Below are 19,712 nucleotides of genomic sequence, written 5' to 3'. Positions count from 1 at the left end.
GTTCCATCATGCCTATAAGGTGAATATATGAGGTCATTATTGAGCTCATGTAACAACAAAACATAGTTTCTTCCTGCTTTTCTTTGTGCTGTTTTGCAAATACACATTTTCCGCAAGCAAAGCAAGTCGAGGCAAATGAGGAATATGAATATTCAACAGTATTCCCATAAAGGTCCCTCTTAGAAGAGTCAAGTGTGTCACTGAAGAGAGAGAGGAGTTCACATCAGTTCCTTATCATCATCCACCATGTTCTCTGCAGCTGTGATGCTGCTGCTGGCAGCTGGATCCTGTGAGCAGCTTTCACTGAACTAACAAACACAGTAGAAACTGACTAGTCTGATGAATGATGGACATAATGTTGATTTCTGTTTCCACAGGTGTGAGGTGTATTGACCTCATCCAGCCAAACTCAGTGTTTGTGCAGCGTGGACAGTCTTTGACCATCACCTGTCAGGTCTCTGGTTATTCTCTGACTGATGACAGCTATGCGACAGGTTGGATAAGACATTGTGAAGGAAAACCAATGGACTGGATTTTTTATCAGTGGGGTGGAGGTACCATCCGTAAAAATAGTGCTCTAGAGAACAAGTTCAGCTTCAGCAGAGACACTCCAGCAAGAACAGTAACAATACAAGGACAGAATCTGGAGCCTGAGGACACAGCTGTTTATTACTGTGTCCGTTATCTCACAGTGACACAAAACACCAACAGACTTGTACAAAGACTCTGACTCAACCACTAACATTTAAGACAGTATTCAGTATTTGGTAACAACTGTATTTAACTGTATTCAACTTTCCAAAAACGTAGAAAACATTTTGGCTAAAATGTGATTTTGAGGCTGTAGTGTGCAACTTTTAAATCTAAACAAATGTTTCTCACATGTAAATCATTGTCAAATGAATTCACACATTGTTGCTCAAGCCCTGCATGACTTTCTCTGAGTAAAGCTCTGTTTTCATGTCTGAGAGTGATGCATTTTATGTCATTAGCAGGTGAGGTGGAAGAAGGACACAGCATGAGTGAAGTGAGGCAGCGTCACACAGAAGCACGATGGCTGAAAACACCAAGAAGATTCCATGAAAAGTTTCAGAGGAGAATTCTTCTGCTACAAATCACCCTCACAATCATATCTGGATCATAAATATAATTGTGGCTTGTCATGTATGTGACGGTCTGATGTTGAAAATGCACACAGCACCAACACAACACAAAGCACATCAAGCACTCCCTAAACCACTGCCTGTATGAGCCAGACACAACACATTTGCTGCTGTTCACTGTAGCTCTGAGTTTCATGGAAGCAATCTGAACGAGTTACACTGCATAAAAAACAAAAAACAAATACACAAATAAACAATACAGACTGGAGGTTTAAAAGTGATCACACAGTGTTGGAAAACCATCATCAACTCCCTTTCTATTGTCCCCCTGTTGGTTTCCCACAATATCATTTGAGTTATTAGATAAAATCTCATCCGTTACTGAATCTTTTTTGAGCATTGCGAGGAGGAGGAGTCAATGCAAATCACTAACTTGTCATTTCTATTTATCTGACTGCAAACTAAAGACAAAACCAAACAGACACAACGACAAACACCAGCGATGACTTTGGCTACATGTCTAACGTGTCTGTTGCTAACAGCTGTTTCTGGTGAATGCCACACTTCTGCACTCATCACTTTTGTCTGTTGAAGCTCATGTTTGTCTCTGGTCTAATCAAAATCAATGTTTTTCTTCAGGCATCTACAGTCAGACTCTGACTGAATCTGAACCAGTGGTAAAGCGGCCTGGAGAGTCCCACAAACTGACATGTACCTACGCTGGAATATCTGATAGTGCTGCAGATATCAGCTGGGTCAGACAAGCTGAAGGAAAAGGCCTGGAATGGGTTGCCTTCATTTCTGCTCCAAGTGGAAGCAGCAAATATTATTCATCATCTATCCAGAATCACTTCACCATCTCCAGAGACAACGACATGGACCAGGTGTATCTGCACATGAACAGCCTGACGACTCAAGACTCTGCTGTTTATTATTGTGCTCGAGACCACGGTGACACATGAAGCCACAGAGCTGTACACAAACACTGCAGATGTGAGTCTGAGTATTCCCTAAATATCACCCATCCCCCACTCAAACTAGACACATGAAATATACACATTTCTTTGATAAAAGCAATACAGCTCTTTGGATTATATACATATACAGTATATATATATGACATAAATTTGAAATAAATAAATAAATAAATAAATAAATGGAGGCAATGGTAAGGGCATGCAAAAATGTAATAATTAGAAATATAACACATGCATACAGTTCATAAAAAGCTTTATATCACAATTACTATGCTTTAACATTGAATGTAAATCTGTAACGCTAACTAACATTTGAAAATAAAGTTTGGTGACAATGGTGACAATGCTGACAATATAGGTCGTGTCACTCTCCTGTGCAGAAAATGGTCTTTGGTTTTTGAATTAGTGTTCATCACTGTGTACATATATGGGTATGTATGGGTATACTTCCATACATTTCATACATTTCAATAAGTAACTGTACTATAAAGTAATTGTTATATAGCAATAATTATAAATTATCCATCCATTTTCTACCACTTTATCCTCCACATGAGGGTCACTGGAGCCAATCACAGCTGAAATAGGGCAAAAGGCGGGGTACACCCTGGACAGGTCGGTGATTTTCACTCTGTTCCTATAATAACTCTGAACACACTCTTTTATTGGCTCCAGTTACACCAACACTGATGCTTCACATATTTGACTCTATGCAAACTCAGTGATCTTCCTATAAAAAGTCAACATCAGACTGACAGTGGAGCTCACAGCACGTTAGATTCATCATAAACCATGTTTCCTGTAGCTCTGCTGCTGCTGCTGTTGGCAGCTGGATCCTGTGAGTCTCTCTAGATTTGTCAGAGTCAACAAATGTTTCTTTTACAGGAAAACTTGATCATTTATAACTCAACATTTGATTCTTTTAACAGGTGTGAAGTGTGAAACATTGACACAGCCAGCCTCTGTGACTGTGCAGCCAGGTCAACGTCTGACCATCACCTGTCAGGTCTCTTATTCTCTTAGTAGCTATCGGACACATTGGATCAGGCAGCCTGCAGGGAAAGGACTGGAGTGGATTGGAAGCTCACACGTTGGACACACCACATACTACAAAGATTCACTGAAGAACAAATTCAGTATTGATGTACACACTTCCAGCAAAACAGTGACTATGAATGGACAGAATATGCAGCCTGAAGACACTGCAGTGTATTACTGTGCCAGAGAAGCACAATGATACAAACCATCAGTAGACATGAACAAAAACCCCTCAGTGCCTGAACACTTGTAACATGAATCCACCAGAGGAGGAGCCTTCAGACCACTGATGATTTCACACCAGTTCACAATTTGCTCTTAATGTAATATAACAATATTTGTTTATGTCAGTTTAAAGACACCAAACTTACAGTCACTACAATGCCATTGTGTATACTTTTTGTAATGAATAAAGATTTTAAAATAATATGATATAACATACTATAATGGCTGAGGTAAATTTTCCTGAAACATTTAGAAATTGTTGTTGGGAAGGGGAAATAACATAAATAACCAGATGGAATTGGTTTAGCAAAAATGTGTTTGTTTTATTCATATGGAAGGTAAATTTAACATAAATCAATCACAATAAACCAAGGGAGGAGGTGGCTATTCCCAACATCAAAACACCAAACTGGGAATAGCACCCCTAAGTCCGATGTAACAAGGACAGGGTTTGGCACTAAACAAAATACAGGCTCAGGGCCGTCAACGTAAAGCACACACACTTAAAACCAAAAGGAATAGTTTAACTCAAAATCTGGCGCGCAGACTGGGCCAAAGTGGCTGACAAACAAACTAAAACTCACAACATCAAAACTCACAAATGTCAAAGTGAATACTCAAAAGCTGCTACCAAAACAGAGTGACAAAGGGGACAACTGCTCACATGAAAGCACAGTGCCCCCGAGTGACTATGTGCTGCTGATTCTTAACAGGTGTGACTGTAGAGCTGAGGCAGGATTGGGTAGGTGAAGCTGAAGCAGGGTGATCCAATCAAAGTGCAGGAGAAAAAGGCAGTCTGAGACAGGCAGGTGAATTGGTGGAGGAAGACCAGGCAGGAACCAGAGCCACCAATCAGGAGCAAGGGCTGGCAAATGTCTTCTGCATACTGAACACATCATAAACCCTTGTGGCAGGACTGCCGTGACAACTAATGTCTAAATGATAACACATCAAAGGTGATATCTTAGAAGAACTGAATCACGTGAACAAAGTATTATATTAGGACGAAAAAAATAAATGAACTGTTTCAAATAAAAGTAAGGTAACACATACATTAAGAAATAACACACATTGTATCCTAAAAGTATAAAAACAAATGTTATCAGTTAGATATTTGGTTATAATCGCAAATAGTAACGAAAGCAAAATCTGAAACAGCACAGATTTAATCTACGAAAAACATTCAGTTTTGGTGCAACTGTTTTTTTTTCCTCCACAGAATTTGTACTGTTGATTTTAGAGACTGACACCATTTGGCCTTTGGGCACACCAGCTTCACTAAAATTCAGTTTATTATATAGAGGGGTATTTTGATTCAGATAATACTACAATTTGTCTCTATTTTTGTTGACTTTAGATACAAATTGAAATACAGAAAAATAAAGATATATTAACTGGATTAAACCTACAGTGACAAACTGCTCCAATGATATACTAAGTTCACTGTACATAAAATATGTTCAAATATATGTTTAAATAAGTTGAAGCAGAGGTGATTTTCACTCTGTTCCTATAATAACTCTGAACACACTCTTTTATTGGCTCCAGTTACACCAACACTGATGCTTCACATATTTGACTCTATGCAAACTCAGTGATCTTCCTATAAAAAGTCAACATCAGACTGACAGTGGAGCTCACAGCACGTTAGATTCATCATAAACCATGTTTCCTGTCGCTCTGCTGCTGCTGCTGTTGGCAGCTGGATCCTGTGAGTCTCTCTAGATTTGTCAGAGTCAACAAATGTTTCTTTTACAGGAAAACTTGATCATTTATAACTCAACATTTGATTCTTTTAACAGGTGTGAAGGGTGAAACATTGACACAGCCAGCCTCTGTGACTGTGCAGCCAGGTCAACGTCTGACCATCACCTGTCAGGTCTCTTATTCTCTTACTAGCTATTACACAGCTTGGATCAGGCAGCCTGCAGGGAAAGGACTGGAGTGGATTGGAATGAGAAGCACTGGATACACATACTACAAAGATTCCCTGAAGAACAAATTCAGTATTGACTTAGACACTTCCAGCAAAACAGTGACTCTGAATGGACAGAATATGCAGCCTGAAGACACTGCAGTGTATTACTGTGCCAGAGACACAATGATACAAACCATCAGTAGACATGAACAAAAACCCCTCAGTGCCTGAACACTTGTAACATGAATCCACCAGAGGAGGAGCCTTCAGACCACTGATTATTTCACACCAGTTCACTGTTTCTGCCTTAAAAGTTCACACATTGCTCTTAATTTAATATAATAATGATTATAATCAGTTTAAACACACCAACCTTACAGTCACTACAATGTATTGACTGTAAACCCAGTAATACGTGCACACAAACCACAAAAATTGATATCATTTGTAAAACAGAACAAAATGTGTTTGAAGGATTTCTATGACAGACACTGATTATTTTAAAACATATCATAAACCTGGGGTTCTCAAACTTTTGCAAGCTGGGCCCCCCAAAGCTGGTTCATTGCGATTGGGGCCCCCCTCCCCTTCCCGGCGCCACCCCCACTACACCACCCCTTGGATGGATGGATGGATAGATAGATAGATAGATAGATAGATAGAGATAGCCCTATGCTCTGCAATTTTTTTAGGCCCACATTATTATTATTATTATTATGGGTGGTAGTAGGCCTACTATTATCATTACTAGGCTATTGTTATAATTGGCAGTAGCACCAGACATCGAATGTGAGCTTGCAGGCATTATGATGATGATTATTATTATTATTATGAGTATTAGTCATCACCAACACCTCTGGGCCCCTCACCATCACCCCCATCTCTGCTGCCCCCCACTCCTTCCTTCACTATCACGATGGAGGAGGTGAGAGTGCAGCTGAGGAAAATCAACCCAAGGAAAGCCACGGGTCCTGATGGCATCAGCCCCAGACTCCTCAGGGACTGTGCAGAGCACTGTCAGCGACCGGCTGGTTGCATGGATCATCAATTACCTCACAGATAGACCCCAATTTGTGAGGCTGCAGGACTGTGTGTCTGACACGGTGGTCTGCAGTACGGGAGCCCCCCAAGGCACGGTGCTCTCCCCCTTCCTCTTCACCCTGTACACCTCGGACTTCAAGTACTCCACAGACAGTTGCCACCTCAAAAAGTTCTCAGACGACACCGCTATCGTGGAGCGTGTGTCGGGGGGGGGGCGATCTGGAGTATAGGCAGACCATCATGGACTTTGTCAGCTGGTGCGAGCTAAATCACCTTCAAGTGAACGCCAGCAAGACGAAGGAAATGGTGGTCGACTTCAGCAAAGAAACTGGACATCACTGCATACAAGTACCTGGGTGTTCACCTAAACAACAAACTGACATACAAGTACCTGGGTGTTCACCTAAACAACAAACTGGACTGGTCTATATGTATATATATATATATATGTATATGTATATGTATATGTATATATATATATATATATATATATATATATATATGTGTATATTATATATATATATATATATATATATATATATATATATATATATATATATGTATGTGTATATATGTATGTATGTGTATATATATATGTATATATGTATATGTATATATATGTATATATATATGTATGTGGGATAATTTATTTCTGTCTTACTTGGCCTATGTATATTATATTGTTTATTGTTTATTTCTGAAGCTGTGTGCCCTGTTCTGAAGGGTCTCAGTGAAGAGTGAATCTGTCTTATCTTCTTATCTTGTCTTATCTTAGATTAGAGGATTATTTCCTAGAGAGAGAGAGAATTTATTTTTGTGTGAGAGTGAGTGAAGAAACATTTAAATTTACACCCCTCTCTTTAAGCCAGAGCGGGAACTACGCCGGCCATGCGCATGCGCATGCGCAATTCATTTGTAGCCTGGACACGGAGTGTTGTGTGTCTCCTCTCTGCTCTGACTGAAGGCTGGGACTGCTGCGCTAGGCACTGTGAGACTGACCGCCTGTGAGTGCTTATAGAAGGGGGAGGGGCTGACGGAAGCACCTGCTGCTCGGAGTGATACGTGCTTTCGAGTCTCCAAACACTACAAATGTCTCCAATAACACCAGTAAAAGTCGCTGGATTTGTCGCTAGTCGCTTTTGACAAAAAAAGTCGCCATGAGGATGATTTATTTGTGTGTTATAATAATCCAACCACTTGCATTTAGACATTTTTTTTTTCCATCCCATTCTATAGCCTACTCAATCGGCCCCACCGGCTGAGAACCACTGTCAGAAATAATAGTCTTAGAGTAGAGAAATATGTTTTTACACAGACTGAACAATGGTCTTACATGGTTGGATCATACACACAGTAATGAGTGCGTTTTTATTTGTGTATGGCAAAACATGAATCCACCAGAGGAGGAGCCTTCAGACCACTGATGATTTCACACCAGTTCACTGTTTCTGCCTTAAAAGTTCACAAATTGCTCTTAATTTAATATAATAATGAATATAATCAGTTTAAAAACACCAACCTTACAGTCACTACAATGTCATTGTCTATAATTGTTGAAATGTATGAAGATTTTAAAATAGTATTCTGTAACATAATATAATGGTTGAGGTATCTTTTCGTGAAACATTTAGAAATTGTTGTTTCTCTTTTGTATTTTTATTCTTATTTGCCTCAGCAGTGAATTACTGTGTAATTGATGTCACACCAAAGGTGATATCTCAGAAGAACTGAATCATGTGAAGAAAGTGTTTTATTAGGATCAAACAAATACATTTTTGAAATAAAAGTAACGTAACAAATACTTTAACACATAACCCACATTGTATTCTACAAGTATAAAACACATTTTATTGCTTGGATATTAGGTTATAATCACAATCTATATTAACAATCTATAAAAATGATATCTCTGATTGTGGCAAAACCAGCTTCATGTTTTGGTGCATGTTTTGTTCACTTTAAATACCAATTTAAACAGAAAACTACAGATAAATTAACAGACTAATTACTGCAACAGTGATATAATGCAATAGTGATATACTGAGTTCACTGATAAGATGTGTTGACAGTAAAGGAAGATCACTTCAATATTGAAGATTTAAGTTCCACAATTCATAAAATAACAATTAGAATTGATGCTTCACATATTTGACTCTATGCAAACTCAGTGATCTTCCTATAAAAAGTCAACATCAGACTGACAGTGGAGCTCACAGCACGTTAGATTCATCATAAACCATGTTTCCTGTAGCTCTGCTGCTGCTGCTGTTGGCAGCTGGATCCTGTGAGTCTCTCTAGATTTGTCAGAGTCAACAAATGTTTCTTTTACAGGAAAACTTGATCATTTATAACTCAACATTTGATTCTTTTAACAGGTGTGAAGTGTGAAACATTGACACAGCCAGCCTCTGTGACTGTGCAGCCAGGTCAACGTCTGACCATCACCTGTCAGGTCTCTTATTCTGTTAGTGGCTATTGGACAGCTTGGGTCAGGCAGCCTGCAGGGAAAGGACTGGAGTGGATTGGAATCAGAATTGGATCCAGCACACAATACTACAAAGATTCACTGAAGAACAAATTCAGTATTGATGGAGACACTTCCAGTAACACGATGACTCTGAATGGACAGAATATGCAGCCTGAAGACACTGCAGTGTATTACTGTGCCAGAGACACAATGATACAAACCATCAGTAGACATGAACAAAAACCCCTCAGTGCCTGAACACTTGTAACATGAATCCACCAGAGGAGGAGCCTTCAGACCACTGATGATTTCACAGCAGTTTAGTGTTAATGCCTTTTTAATGTATATTTTTTTTACTTTTTCAAGTATCTTAGAAAATTAGGGAAACAAAGACACAGTTCTAATTTGATGTAATATGTTCTTAACCTTTTATAAATTGGAACCACTTAAGCTGTTTTTCATTGTATCAGGAAAAAGATATCCGTGATATCTTATACACTACATACAGTTAGTAAATGACACAATCAATGACTTCTTTTAACAGTGAAATGTCAATAGAATTACCATTAGTAGCTGGTTTACTCAAAGTTTCAAACTAAATTTGAGACATCACTCTCACAAACTCCTCAAAGAAACCTGAAATTCCTATTATTAAATACAAAAACAAAATTATCATCACTATGGACTTTGAAACCTCCAACCAAAGTGGCCCTACATTAACAAAAAATGATTAAACTCACTAGCTCTTTTATACTTTCACTAACTGAATTGTAACTTTTTCCAATATGTGTCAATCAAAATATAATTAAAGTAAAACATTTTTTTTTACTAACATTTAAAAACATTGTTCATGACTTGCAGTGAAAATGTGTGCAACAGCACTCTTTTTTGTTTTATAATAGAAGAGCTAAGGTTTGAATTTAACAACAGACTGATGTAAAACACGAGACAGAGTGGATTTCAAAAGTTTAGATCGCACTTATGACTAGCACTTCATAGTTTGTTCTACTTGAAGCTCTTACTTACTTCTAGCTCTTATATGTACCCAAATGTTTAAATGCACTTTTGTAAGTCGCTTTGGATAAAAGCGTCTGCTAAATGACATGTAATGTAATAATGTAATGTAGATACATTGGAAACTGGAATGCTGAGTAGTTAACGATTCAAATATTGTCAGTGTGTTATATTTAGCGCTATATCATTTATAATAAAAGCAAAACTGACTGTTATTTTATCACTTTAAACACAGAGTAAATGTGTTTGAATAAGTTGAAGCAGAGGTGATTTTCACTCTGTTCCTATAATAACTCTGAACACACTCTTTTATTGGCTCCAGTTACACCAACACTGATGCTTCACATATTTGACTCTATGCAAACTCAGTGATCTTCCTATAAAAAGTCAACATCAGACTGACAGTGGAGCTCACAGCACGTTAGATTCATCATAAACCATGTTTCCTGTAGCTCTGCTGCTGCTGCTGTTGGCAGCTGGATCCTGTGAGTCTCTCTAGATTTGTCAGAGTCAACAAATGTTTCTTTTACAGGAAAACTTGATCATTTATAACTCAACATTTGATTCTTTTAACAGGTGTGAAGTGTGAAACATTGACACAGCCAGCCTCTGTGACTGTGCAGCCAGGTCAACGTCTGACCATCACCTGTCAGGTCTCTTATGATGTTAGTAGCTATTCCACAGCTTGGATCAGGCAGCCTGCAGGGAAAGGACTGGAGTGGATTGCAACGGACAAAAAGTATAAAGATTCACTGAAGCACAAATTCAGTACTGATGAAGACTCTTCTAGCAACACAGTGACTCTGAATGGACAGAATATGCAGCCTGAAGACACTGCAGTGTATTACTGTGCCAGAGACACAATGATACAAACCATCAGTAGACATGAACAAAAACCCCTCAGTGCCTGAACACTTGTAACATGAATCCACCAGAGGAGGAGCCTTCAGACCACTGATGATTTCACAAGTTCACAATTTGCTCTTAATGTAATATAACAATATTTATTCATGTCAGTTTAAACACACCAAACTTACAGTCACTACAATGCCATTGTGTATAATTTTTGTAATGAATAAATGATTTAAAATAATATGATATAACGTGATATAATGGTTGAGGTATCTTTTCCAAAAACATTATGAAATTGTTGTTTCTCTTTTGTATTATTATTCTTATTTGCCTCAACTGTGAATTACTGTCTAAATGATGTCACATCAAAGGTGATATCTCAAAAGAACTGAATCATGTGAACAAAGTATTTTATTAGGGTTAAACAACCCCCAAAACATTTCAAATAAAAACAAGGTAACAAATACATTAAGAAATAACACACATTGTACCTTCAAAAAATACAAACATGTAATCGGTTAGATATTAGGTTATAATCACAAATAGTAACACAAGCAAAATCTGGAACAGCATAGTTTTAATTGATAAAAAGCTTTCAGTTTTGGTGCAACTGAGACAGACACCATTTGTCTTTTGGGCAAACCAGCTTCAACAGAATTCAGTTTACTAAATATAGTGGTATTTTGATTTAGATAACGCTAAATGTTTTCTCTATTTTTGTTCACTTTAAATACGAATTGAAATACAGAAAAATAAAGATATATTAACAGAATTAATGCAACAGTGACATAACGCTATAGTGATATACTGAGTTCATTGATAAGATGTGTTAACAGTAAAAGAAAATCAATCAGGGAAGCTTAAATATTGAAGAACAAAGTTCCACAATTCATAGAATAAGAATTAGAGCAATGATCCTTGTCAGAGTTTCAAATACTGAAAATTACACATTGTTTGAAAATATTAATATTTTCAGTTATGTTTATCGCTATATCATTTACAACAAAAGCTAAACTGACGGTTATTGTATCACTTTAAACACAGTGTAAATGTGTTTGAATAAGTTGAAGCAGAGGTGATTTTCACTCTGTTCCTATAATAACTCTGAACACACTCTTTTATTGGCTCCAGTTACACCAACACTGATGCTTCACATATTTGACTCTATGCAAACTCAGTGATCTTCCTATAAAAAGTCAACATCAGACTGACAGTGGAGCTCACAGCACGTTAGATTCATCATAAACCATGTTTCCTGTAGCTCTGCTGCTGCTGCTGTTGGCAGCTGGATCCTGTGAGTCTCTCTAGATTTGTCAGAGTCAACAAATGTTTCTTTTACAGGAAAACTTGATCATTTATAACTCAACATTTGATTCTTCTAACAGGTGTGAAGGGTGAAACATTGACACAGCCAGCCTCTGTGACTGTGCAGCCAGGTCAACGTCTGACCATCACCTGTCAGGTCTCTTATGATCTTAATAGCTATTACACAGCTTGGATCAGGCAGCCTGCAGGGAAAGGACTGGAGTGGATTGGAATGGATGACTCTTCTGGAAACTCATACTACAAAGATTCACTGAAGAACAAATTCAGTATTGACTTAGACACTTCCAGCAAAACAGTGACTCTGAATGGACAGAATATGCAGCCTGAAGACACTGCAGTGTATTACTGTGCCAGAGACACAATGATACAAACCATCAGTAGACATGAACAAAAACCCCTCAGTGCCTGAACACTTGTAACATGAATCCACCAGAGGAGGAGCCTTCAGACCACTGATGATTTCACACCAGTTTACTGTTAGTGTTGTTAGCTTTCAAAAATATATTTTTATAAAAAAAAAAAGAAACATTTGAATAAATTGTTGTTAACTTATTATTAATAAATAATAATTATAAATACTTTATTAATAATTTTAATAATAAAACATATGTAAATAATATATGTTTTGTGGCAATTATAAAATTCATAAATTCAAAACTAAGGTTGTCCCACAGACTGACCTGCACATATTCTGGGTTTGGAGTCTTCTTGTTGCAAATGCAAGTGCTAACACTACACATACCCTGTGGCCCAATTAATAAATTAGATGAATTAGAAAAGAGAATCTGGGCCGTTCCATCATGCCTATAAGGTGAATATATGAGGTCATTATTGAGCTCATGTAACAACAAAACATAGTTTCTTCCTGCTTTTCTTTGTGCTGTTTTGCAAATACACATTTTTACAGCTGAGAGTGAAAAGGAAGTTAAAGACACTTTTCCGCTTAAATGTGCATCATTTTATTTACCTATTTTTAAAAAATCTGGCAACCGACTTAAGCTATGTTTCAGCATAGATTTTCATTGGGATTGCAGCTGCTGTTTTAAGCACTGAAGGTCACTGTTGTACATATTGTAACATCGGTGCACACACAGCAGGCAGCAGACGTTTCTCTTTGAACAAGATGGCTTTTTATTCAACGTGCCAACGCAGACATGAACACGGGTTGTTGTTTTGGCCCCAACTCACGCCCCTCAGAAGATAAACACAACTTTCCAAAACCCCAGTCTCAGACACGGACAGACACTGCGCATGCGCATACTTGGAATCTCTCGCAAAAACCTTAAAGGAACAGTAACCGTGCACTTTTGTCAACACACACACATTGAAAATAAATCGTGCAACTAACACATCCCCTTCAGGATTGTTACAATATTTTACACACGTGACCTTGAACTGTGTAAAAACAACACCCACACTCAAACAGCATAAATGTACACAAGCACACACACACACATACACATTGTCATGTCCTGTGTTCAGTGTTAAGTCTGCGTCAGTTAGTTTAGTTTATGTGTACTCCTGGTTTTATTTTGGTGAAGGGTTTTTCTGTCTTCCTGTCTGCACTTCATCTGTCTCGTCTAGTCTGGTTGATTCCCTGATTGTCTGCACCTGGTGTTAATCAGTTCATGCTCCTTAAATACGCCCTCCTCCCTTTGTCCTGTGTCAGTGTGTCATGTATGTTTCCTTGTCCTGCACCTCATGGTTTCCCTTCTAGATTACCACGTCTGCTTCATCTTGTTCTCTGTGCCTGGCTCACTGTCGTCTGACCCTGTTTTGGATTTATTACCTGACATTGAGTAAGACTTTGCTTTGTTAAAATGAACTATTTTGTTTAAAGTGAGATCTCTGCCTCTGCCTTGTGCATTTTGGTTTGTGTTTGAGTGCGTTGTGGCCATGTGTAACCAATTATATATGAGATTCCACTTGCTGTGTATTGGAAATGTATTTTTGGGAGTTTAGTGGCTCAATAGCGCCCTCTTTTAGTGGCAGTTGATGAATGCTCAGTGCACGTTAGAAATGCTGCTAGTTAATGAGAGGTGCGTTCAAGGTGAGTTGCAAGTGCAGCAGTGCGTACAATTATTGTTGTGCTGCACGGGAGCCGTCTATCGAGCCTGTATGTGACCAGAACATATTCTGTTCCTGTCCAGAATAAACAATGTTATGAACTGCAACACAAGCCTCCTGGCCATCATTTAACACAACGCAGAGTCGAGGGCTTGAACCAGCTAGCTACAACAAAGTGTGGTTGAGTTCGGTTACACGTGACACACATTATTGTTCTATAGAGGGCAGGGTTTGTTAATCAGTCGTTATCAAGCTTCTGCAGTGCTTTCTGATGAACTGACCATTTGAATCAGGTGTGTTGGAACCCTGCTATAGATGGCAGTTAAAGCATTATTTTTCAGACAGTCATCTCACTTTACTCATCTTTTAACCACAAGAGCTAAATCCTAGACTAACTGCAAGTAACAATAACTGCACACTTTGGAAGTTCATAAAAACAAACAAATCGACTGGAGTTCAACTGAAGCAGAAAAGTGAAAGAGATGCTTTTGATGGTGCTTTAATTGCAGTGTCTCAAATAACAAATTCTTCTCCCACTTTATCCTCGACAGGGTCATGGGGGGTGTTGGTGCCAATCCCAGTTGACATAGGGCAAAAAGTGGGGTACATCCTGGTAGTCAGTCCATCACAGGGACACATAGAGACAAACAAGCGTCCACTCTCACGCTGACAAACAATTAAGAGTGTCCAATTCGCCTAATCCCAAAATCTGCATGTTTTTCAGTCTTAATATTAAAAAGTTCTTATTTGTCTCGTCTGTAAATTACTGTCTAAATGATATCACATCAAAAGTGACAACTCAGAAGAAATGAAGATGAAGTATTTTGTTTGTTTAATATATAAAATGAAGAATTACAATAGCATAAAATAAAGTAACATATAATTTTAAGAATATTGTTTAGAAATATCATTCTTTTCAATACATTAGAGCAACATAATATATGGCAAAACTGACAGTTATTTTATCACTTTAAACACAGAGTAAATGTGTTTGAATAAGTTGAAGCAGAGGTGATTTTCACTCTGTTCCTATAATAACTCTGAACACACTCTTTTATTGGCTCCAGTTACACCAACACTGGTGCTTCACATATTTGACTCTATGCAAACTCAGTGATCTTCCTATAAAAAGTCAACATCAGACTGACAGTGGAGCTCACAGCACGTTAGATTCATCATAAACCATGTTTCCTGTAGCTCTGCTGCTGCTGCTGTTGGCAGCTGGATCCTGTGAGTCTCTCTAGATTTGTCAGAGTCAACAAATGTTTCTTTTACAGGAAAACTTGATCATTTATAACTCAACATTTGATTCTTTTAACAGGTGTGAAGTGTGAAACATTGACACAGCCAGCCTCTGTGACTGTGCAGCCAGGTCAACGTCTGACCATCACCTGTCAGGTCTCTTATTCTCTTAGTAGCTATCGGACACATTGGATCAGGCAGCCTGCAGGGAAAGGACTGGAGTGGATTGGAAGCTCACACGTTGGACACACCACATACTACAAAGATTCACTGAAGAACAAATTCAGTATTGATGTACACACTTCCAGCAAAACAGTGACTATGAATGGACAGAATATGCAGCCTGAAGACACTGCAGTGTATTACTGTGCCAGAGAAGCACAATGATACAAACCATCAGTAGACATGAACAAAAACCCCTCAGTGCCTGAACACTTGTAACATGAATCCACCAGAGGAGGAGCCTTCAGACCACTGATGATTTCACACCAGTTCACAATTTGCTCTTAATGTAATAACAATATTTGTTTATGTCAGTTTAAAGACACCAAACTTACAGTCACTACAATGCCATTGTGTATACTTTTTGTAATGAATAAAGATTTTAAAATAATATGATATAACATACTATAATAGCTGAGGTATATTTTCCTGAAACATTTGGAAATTGTTGTTGGGAAGGGGAAATAACATAAATAACCAGATGGAATTGGTTTAGCAAAAATGTGTTTGTTTTATTAATATGGAAGGTAAATTTAACATAAATCAATCACAATAAACCAAGGGAGGAGGTGGCTATTCCCAACATCAAAACACCAAACTGGGAATAGCACCCCTAAGTCCGATGTAACAAGGACAGGGTTTGGCACTAAACAAAATACAGGCTCAGGGCCGTCAACGTAAAGCACACACACTTAAAACCAAAAGGAATAGTTTAACTCAAAATCTGGCGCGCAGACTGGGCCAAAGTGGCTGACAAACAAACTAAAACTCACAACATCAAAACTCACAAATGTCAAAGTGAATACTCAAAAGCTGCTACCAAAACAGAGCGACAAAGGGGACAACTGCTCACATGAAAGCACAGTGCCCCCGAGTGACTATGTGCTGCTGATTCTTAACAGGTGTGACTGTAGAGCTGAGGCAGGATTGGGTAGGTGAAGCTGGAGCAGGGTGACCCAATCAAAGTGCAGGAGAACAGGCAGTCTGAGGCAGGCAGGTGAATTGGTGGAGGAAGACCAGGCAGGAACCAGAGCCACCAATCAGGAGCAAGGGCTGGCAAATGTCTTCTGCATACTGAACACATCATAAACCCTTGTGGCAGGACTGCCGTGACAACTAATGTCTAAATGATAACACATCAAAGGTGATATCTTAGAAGAACTGAATCACGTGAACAAAGTATTATATTAGGACGAAAAAAATAAATGAACTGTTTCAAATAAAAGTAAGGTAACACATACATTAAGAAATAACACACATTGTATCCTAAAAGTATAAAAACAATTGTTATCAGTTAGATATTTGTATATAATCGCAAATAGTAACGAAAGCAAAATCTGAAACAGCACAGATTTAATCTACGAAAAACTTTCAGTTTTGGTGCAACTGTTTTTTTTTTCCTCCACAGAATTTGTACTGTTGATTCTAGAGACTGATACCATTTGGCCTTTGGGCACACCAGCTTCAGTAAAATTCAGTTTATTATATAGAGTGGTATTTTGATTCAGATAATACTAAAATTTGTCCCTATTTTTGTTGACTTTAGATACAAATTGAAATACAGAAAAATAAAGATATATTAACTGGATTAAACCTACAGTGACAAACTGCTCCAATGATATACTAAGTTCACTGTACATAAAATATGTTCAAATATATGTTTAAATAAGTTGAAGCAGAGGTGATTTTCACTCTGTTCCTATAATAACTATGAACACACTCTTTTATTGGCTCCAGTTACACCAACACTGATGCTTCACATATTTGACTCTATGCAAACTCAGTGATCTTCCTATAAAAAGTCAACATCAGACTGACAGTGGAGCTCACAGCACGTTAGATTCATCATAAACCATGTTTCCTGTCGCTCTGCTGCTGCTGCTGTTGGCAGCTGGATCCTGTGAGTCTCTCTAGATTTGTCAGAGTCAACAAATGTTTCTTTTACAGGAAAACTTGATCATTTATAACTCAACATTTGATTCTTTTAACAGGTGTGAAGTGTGAAACATTGACACAGCCAGCCTCTGTGACTGTGCAGCCAGGTCAACGTCTGACCATCACCTGTCAGGTCTCTTATTATCTTGGCTATTTCACAGCTTGGATCAGGCAGCCTGCAGGGAAAGGACTGGAGTGGATTGGAATGAAACACACTGCAAGCTCATACTACAAAGATTCACTGAAGAACAAATTCAGTATTGATGTACACACTTCCAGCAACACAGTGACTCTGAATGGACAGAATATGCAGCCTGAAGACACTGCAGTGTATTACTGTGCCAGAGACACAATGATACAAACCATCAGTAGACATGAACAAAAACCCCTCAGTGCCTGAACACTTGTAACATGAATCCACCAGAGGAGGAGCCTTCAGACCACTGATGATTTCACACCAGTTCACTGTTTCTGCCTTAAAAGTTCACAAATTGCTCTTAATTTAATATAATAATGAATATAATCAGTTTAAAAACACCAACCTTACAGTCACTACAATGTCATTGTCTATAATTGTTGAAATGTATGAAGATTTTAAAATAGTATTCTGTAACATAATATAATGGTTGAGGTATCTTTTCGTGAAACATTTAGAAATTGTTGTTTCTCTTTTGTATTTTTATTCTTATTTGCCTCAGCAGTGAATTACTGTGTAATTGATGTCACACCAAAGGTGATATCTCAGAAGAACTGAATCATGTGAAGAAAGTGTTTTATTAGGATCAAACAAATACATTTTTGAAATAAAAGTAACGTAACAAATACTTTAACACATAACCCACATTGTATTCTACAAGTATAAAACACATTTTATTGCTTGGATATTAGGTTATAATCACAATCTATAAAAAGGTCTCTTGGGCAAAACCAGCTTCATGTTTTGGTGCATGTTTTGTTCACTTTAAATACCAATTTAAACAGAAAACTACAGATAAATTAACAGACTAATTACTGCAACAGTGATATAATGCTATAGTGATATACTGAGTTCACTGATAAGATGTGTTGACAGTAAAGGAAGATCACTTCAATATTGAAGATTTAAGTTCCACAATTCATAAAATAGCAATTAGAATTGATGCTTCACATATTTGACTCTATGCAAACTCAGTGATCTTCCTATAAAAAGTCAACATCAGACTGACAGTGGAGCTCACAGCACGTTAGATTCATCATAAACCATGTTTCCTGTAGCTCTGCTGCTGCTGCTGTTGGCAGCTGGATCCTGTGAGTCTCTCTAGATTTGTCAGAGTCAACAAATGTTTCTTTTACAGGAAAACTTGATCATTTATAACTCAACATTTGATTCTTTTAACAGGTGTGAAGTGTGAAACATTGACACAGCCAGCCTCTGTGACTGTGCAGCCAGGTCAACGTCTGACCATCACCTGTCAGGTCTCTTATTCTCTTAGTAGCTACCGGACAGCTTGGATCAGGCAGCCTGCAGGGAAAGGACTGGAGTGGATTGGAATGAAATACACTGGAGACTCATACTTCAAAGATTCACTGAAGAACAAATTCAGTATTGACTTAGACACTTCCAGCAAAACAGTGACTCTGAATGGACAGAATATGCAGCCTGAAGACACTGCAGTGTATTACTGTGCCAGAGAAGCACAATGATACAAACCATCAGTAGACATGAACAAAAACCCCTCAGTGCCTGAACACTTGTAACATGAATCCACCAGAGGAGGAGCCTTCAGACCACTGATGATTTCACACCAGTTTACTGTTAGTGTTGTTAGATGACAAAAATATATATTTTTAAACAAATTAATACAAATATAAATAAATTGTTGTGAACTTAATACAACATGATTATAAATATAGGTTTTAAAAATGAAATATATTCAAATAATAAATGTTTTGTTACAATTACAAAATTGACAAATCTAAGGCAGCCCGTGGCCAAGTGGAAAGGGAACTTGACTTGATCCAGAGGGTCGCCGGTTCAAATCCCCACCCGACCCCTGAGCAAGGTGCCCAACCCCCAATGCTCCCCGGGCGCTACTCAGTGTGGCAGCCCACTGCTCCTAATTCTACGAGGTCAAAATGCAGAGGAATACTTTCCCTAAGGGGATTAATAAAACTAACTAACTGTTGTCCCATAGACTGACCTGCACATATTCAGGGTTTGGAGGTCATCACTGGAATTCTTGGATCAGACAGGCACCTTGAAAAGGACTGAGTGAGTTGCTATCAGTGATATTAGTGGCACCACA

The 19,712-nt window shown here is 38.1% G+C and overlaps 4 gene segments (V, D, J or C); all 4 read left to right on the top strand.

The window, feature by feature from the left end:
• Positions 1-209: 209 nt before the first annotated feature.
• LOC122785287 lies at positions 210-730 on the top strand. The segment is given in 2 exon segments: positions 210-289; positions 378-730. Coding segments are annotated over 2 exon segments (396 nt in total).
• Positions 731-1,565: 835 nt separating this feature from the next.
• LOC122785368 lies at positions 1,566-2,085 on the top strand. The segment is given in 2 exon segments: positions 1,566-1,654; positions 1,743-2,085. Coding segments are annotated over 2 exon segments (372 nt in total).
• A 9,798-nt stretch (positions 2,086-11,883) lies between these two features.
• LOC122785375 lies at positions 11,884-12,319 on the top strand (the record flags this gene model as incomplete). The annotated part of the segment is given in 2 exon segments: positions 11,884-11,929; positions 12,021-12,319. Coding segments are annotated over 2 exon segments (345 nt in total), but the record flags the coding sequence as incomplete, so codon positions are not given.
• A 6,349-nt stretch (positions 12,320-18,668) lies between these two features.
• LOC122785376 lies at positions 18,669-19,224 on the top strand. The segment is given in 2 exon segments: positions 18,669-18,714; positions 18,806-19,224. Coding segments are annotated over 2 exon segments (351 nt in total).
• The last annotated feature ends 488 nt before the right edge of the window (positions 19,225-19,712 follow it).

This window comes from Solea senegalensis, linkage group LG19 (genome assembly GCF_019176455.1).
Source record: "Solea senegalensis isolate Sse05_10M linkage group LG19, IFAPA_SoseM_1, whole genome shotgun sequence".
Lineage (NCBI taxonomy): Eukaryota > Metazoa > Chordata > Actinopteri > Pleuronectiformes > Soleidae > Solea > Solea senegalensis.
This window is presented reverse-complemented; position numbering and strand designations above follow the sequence as displayed.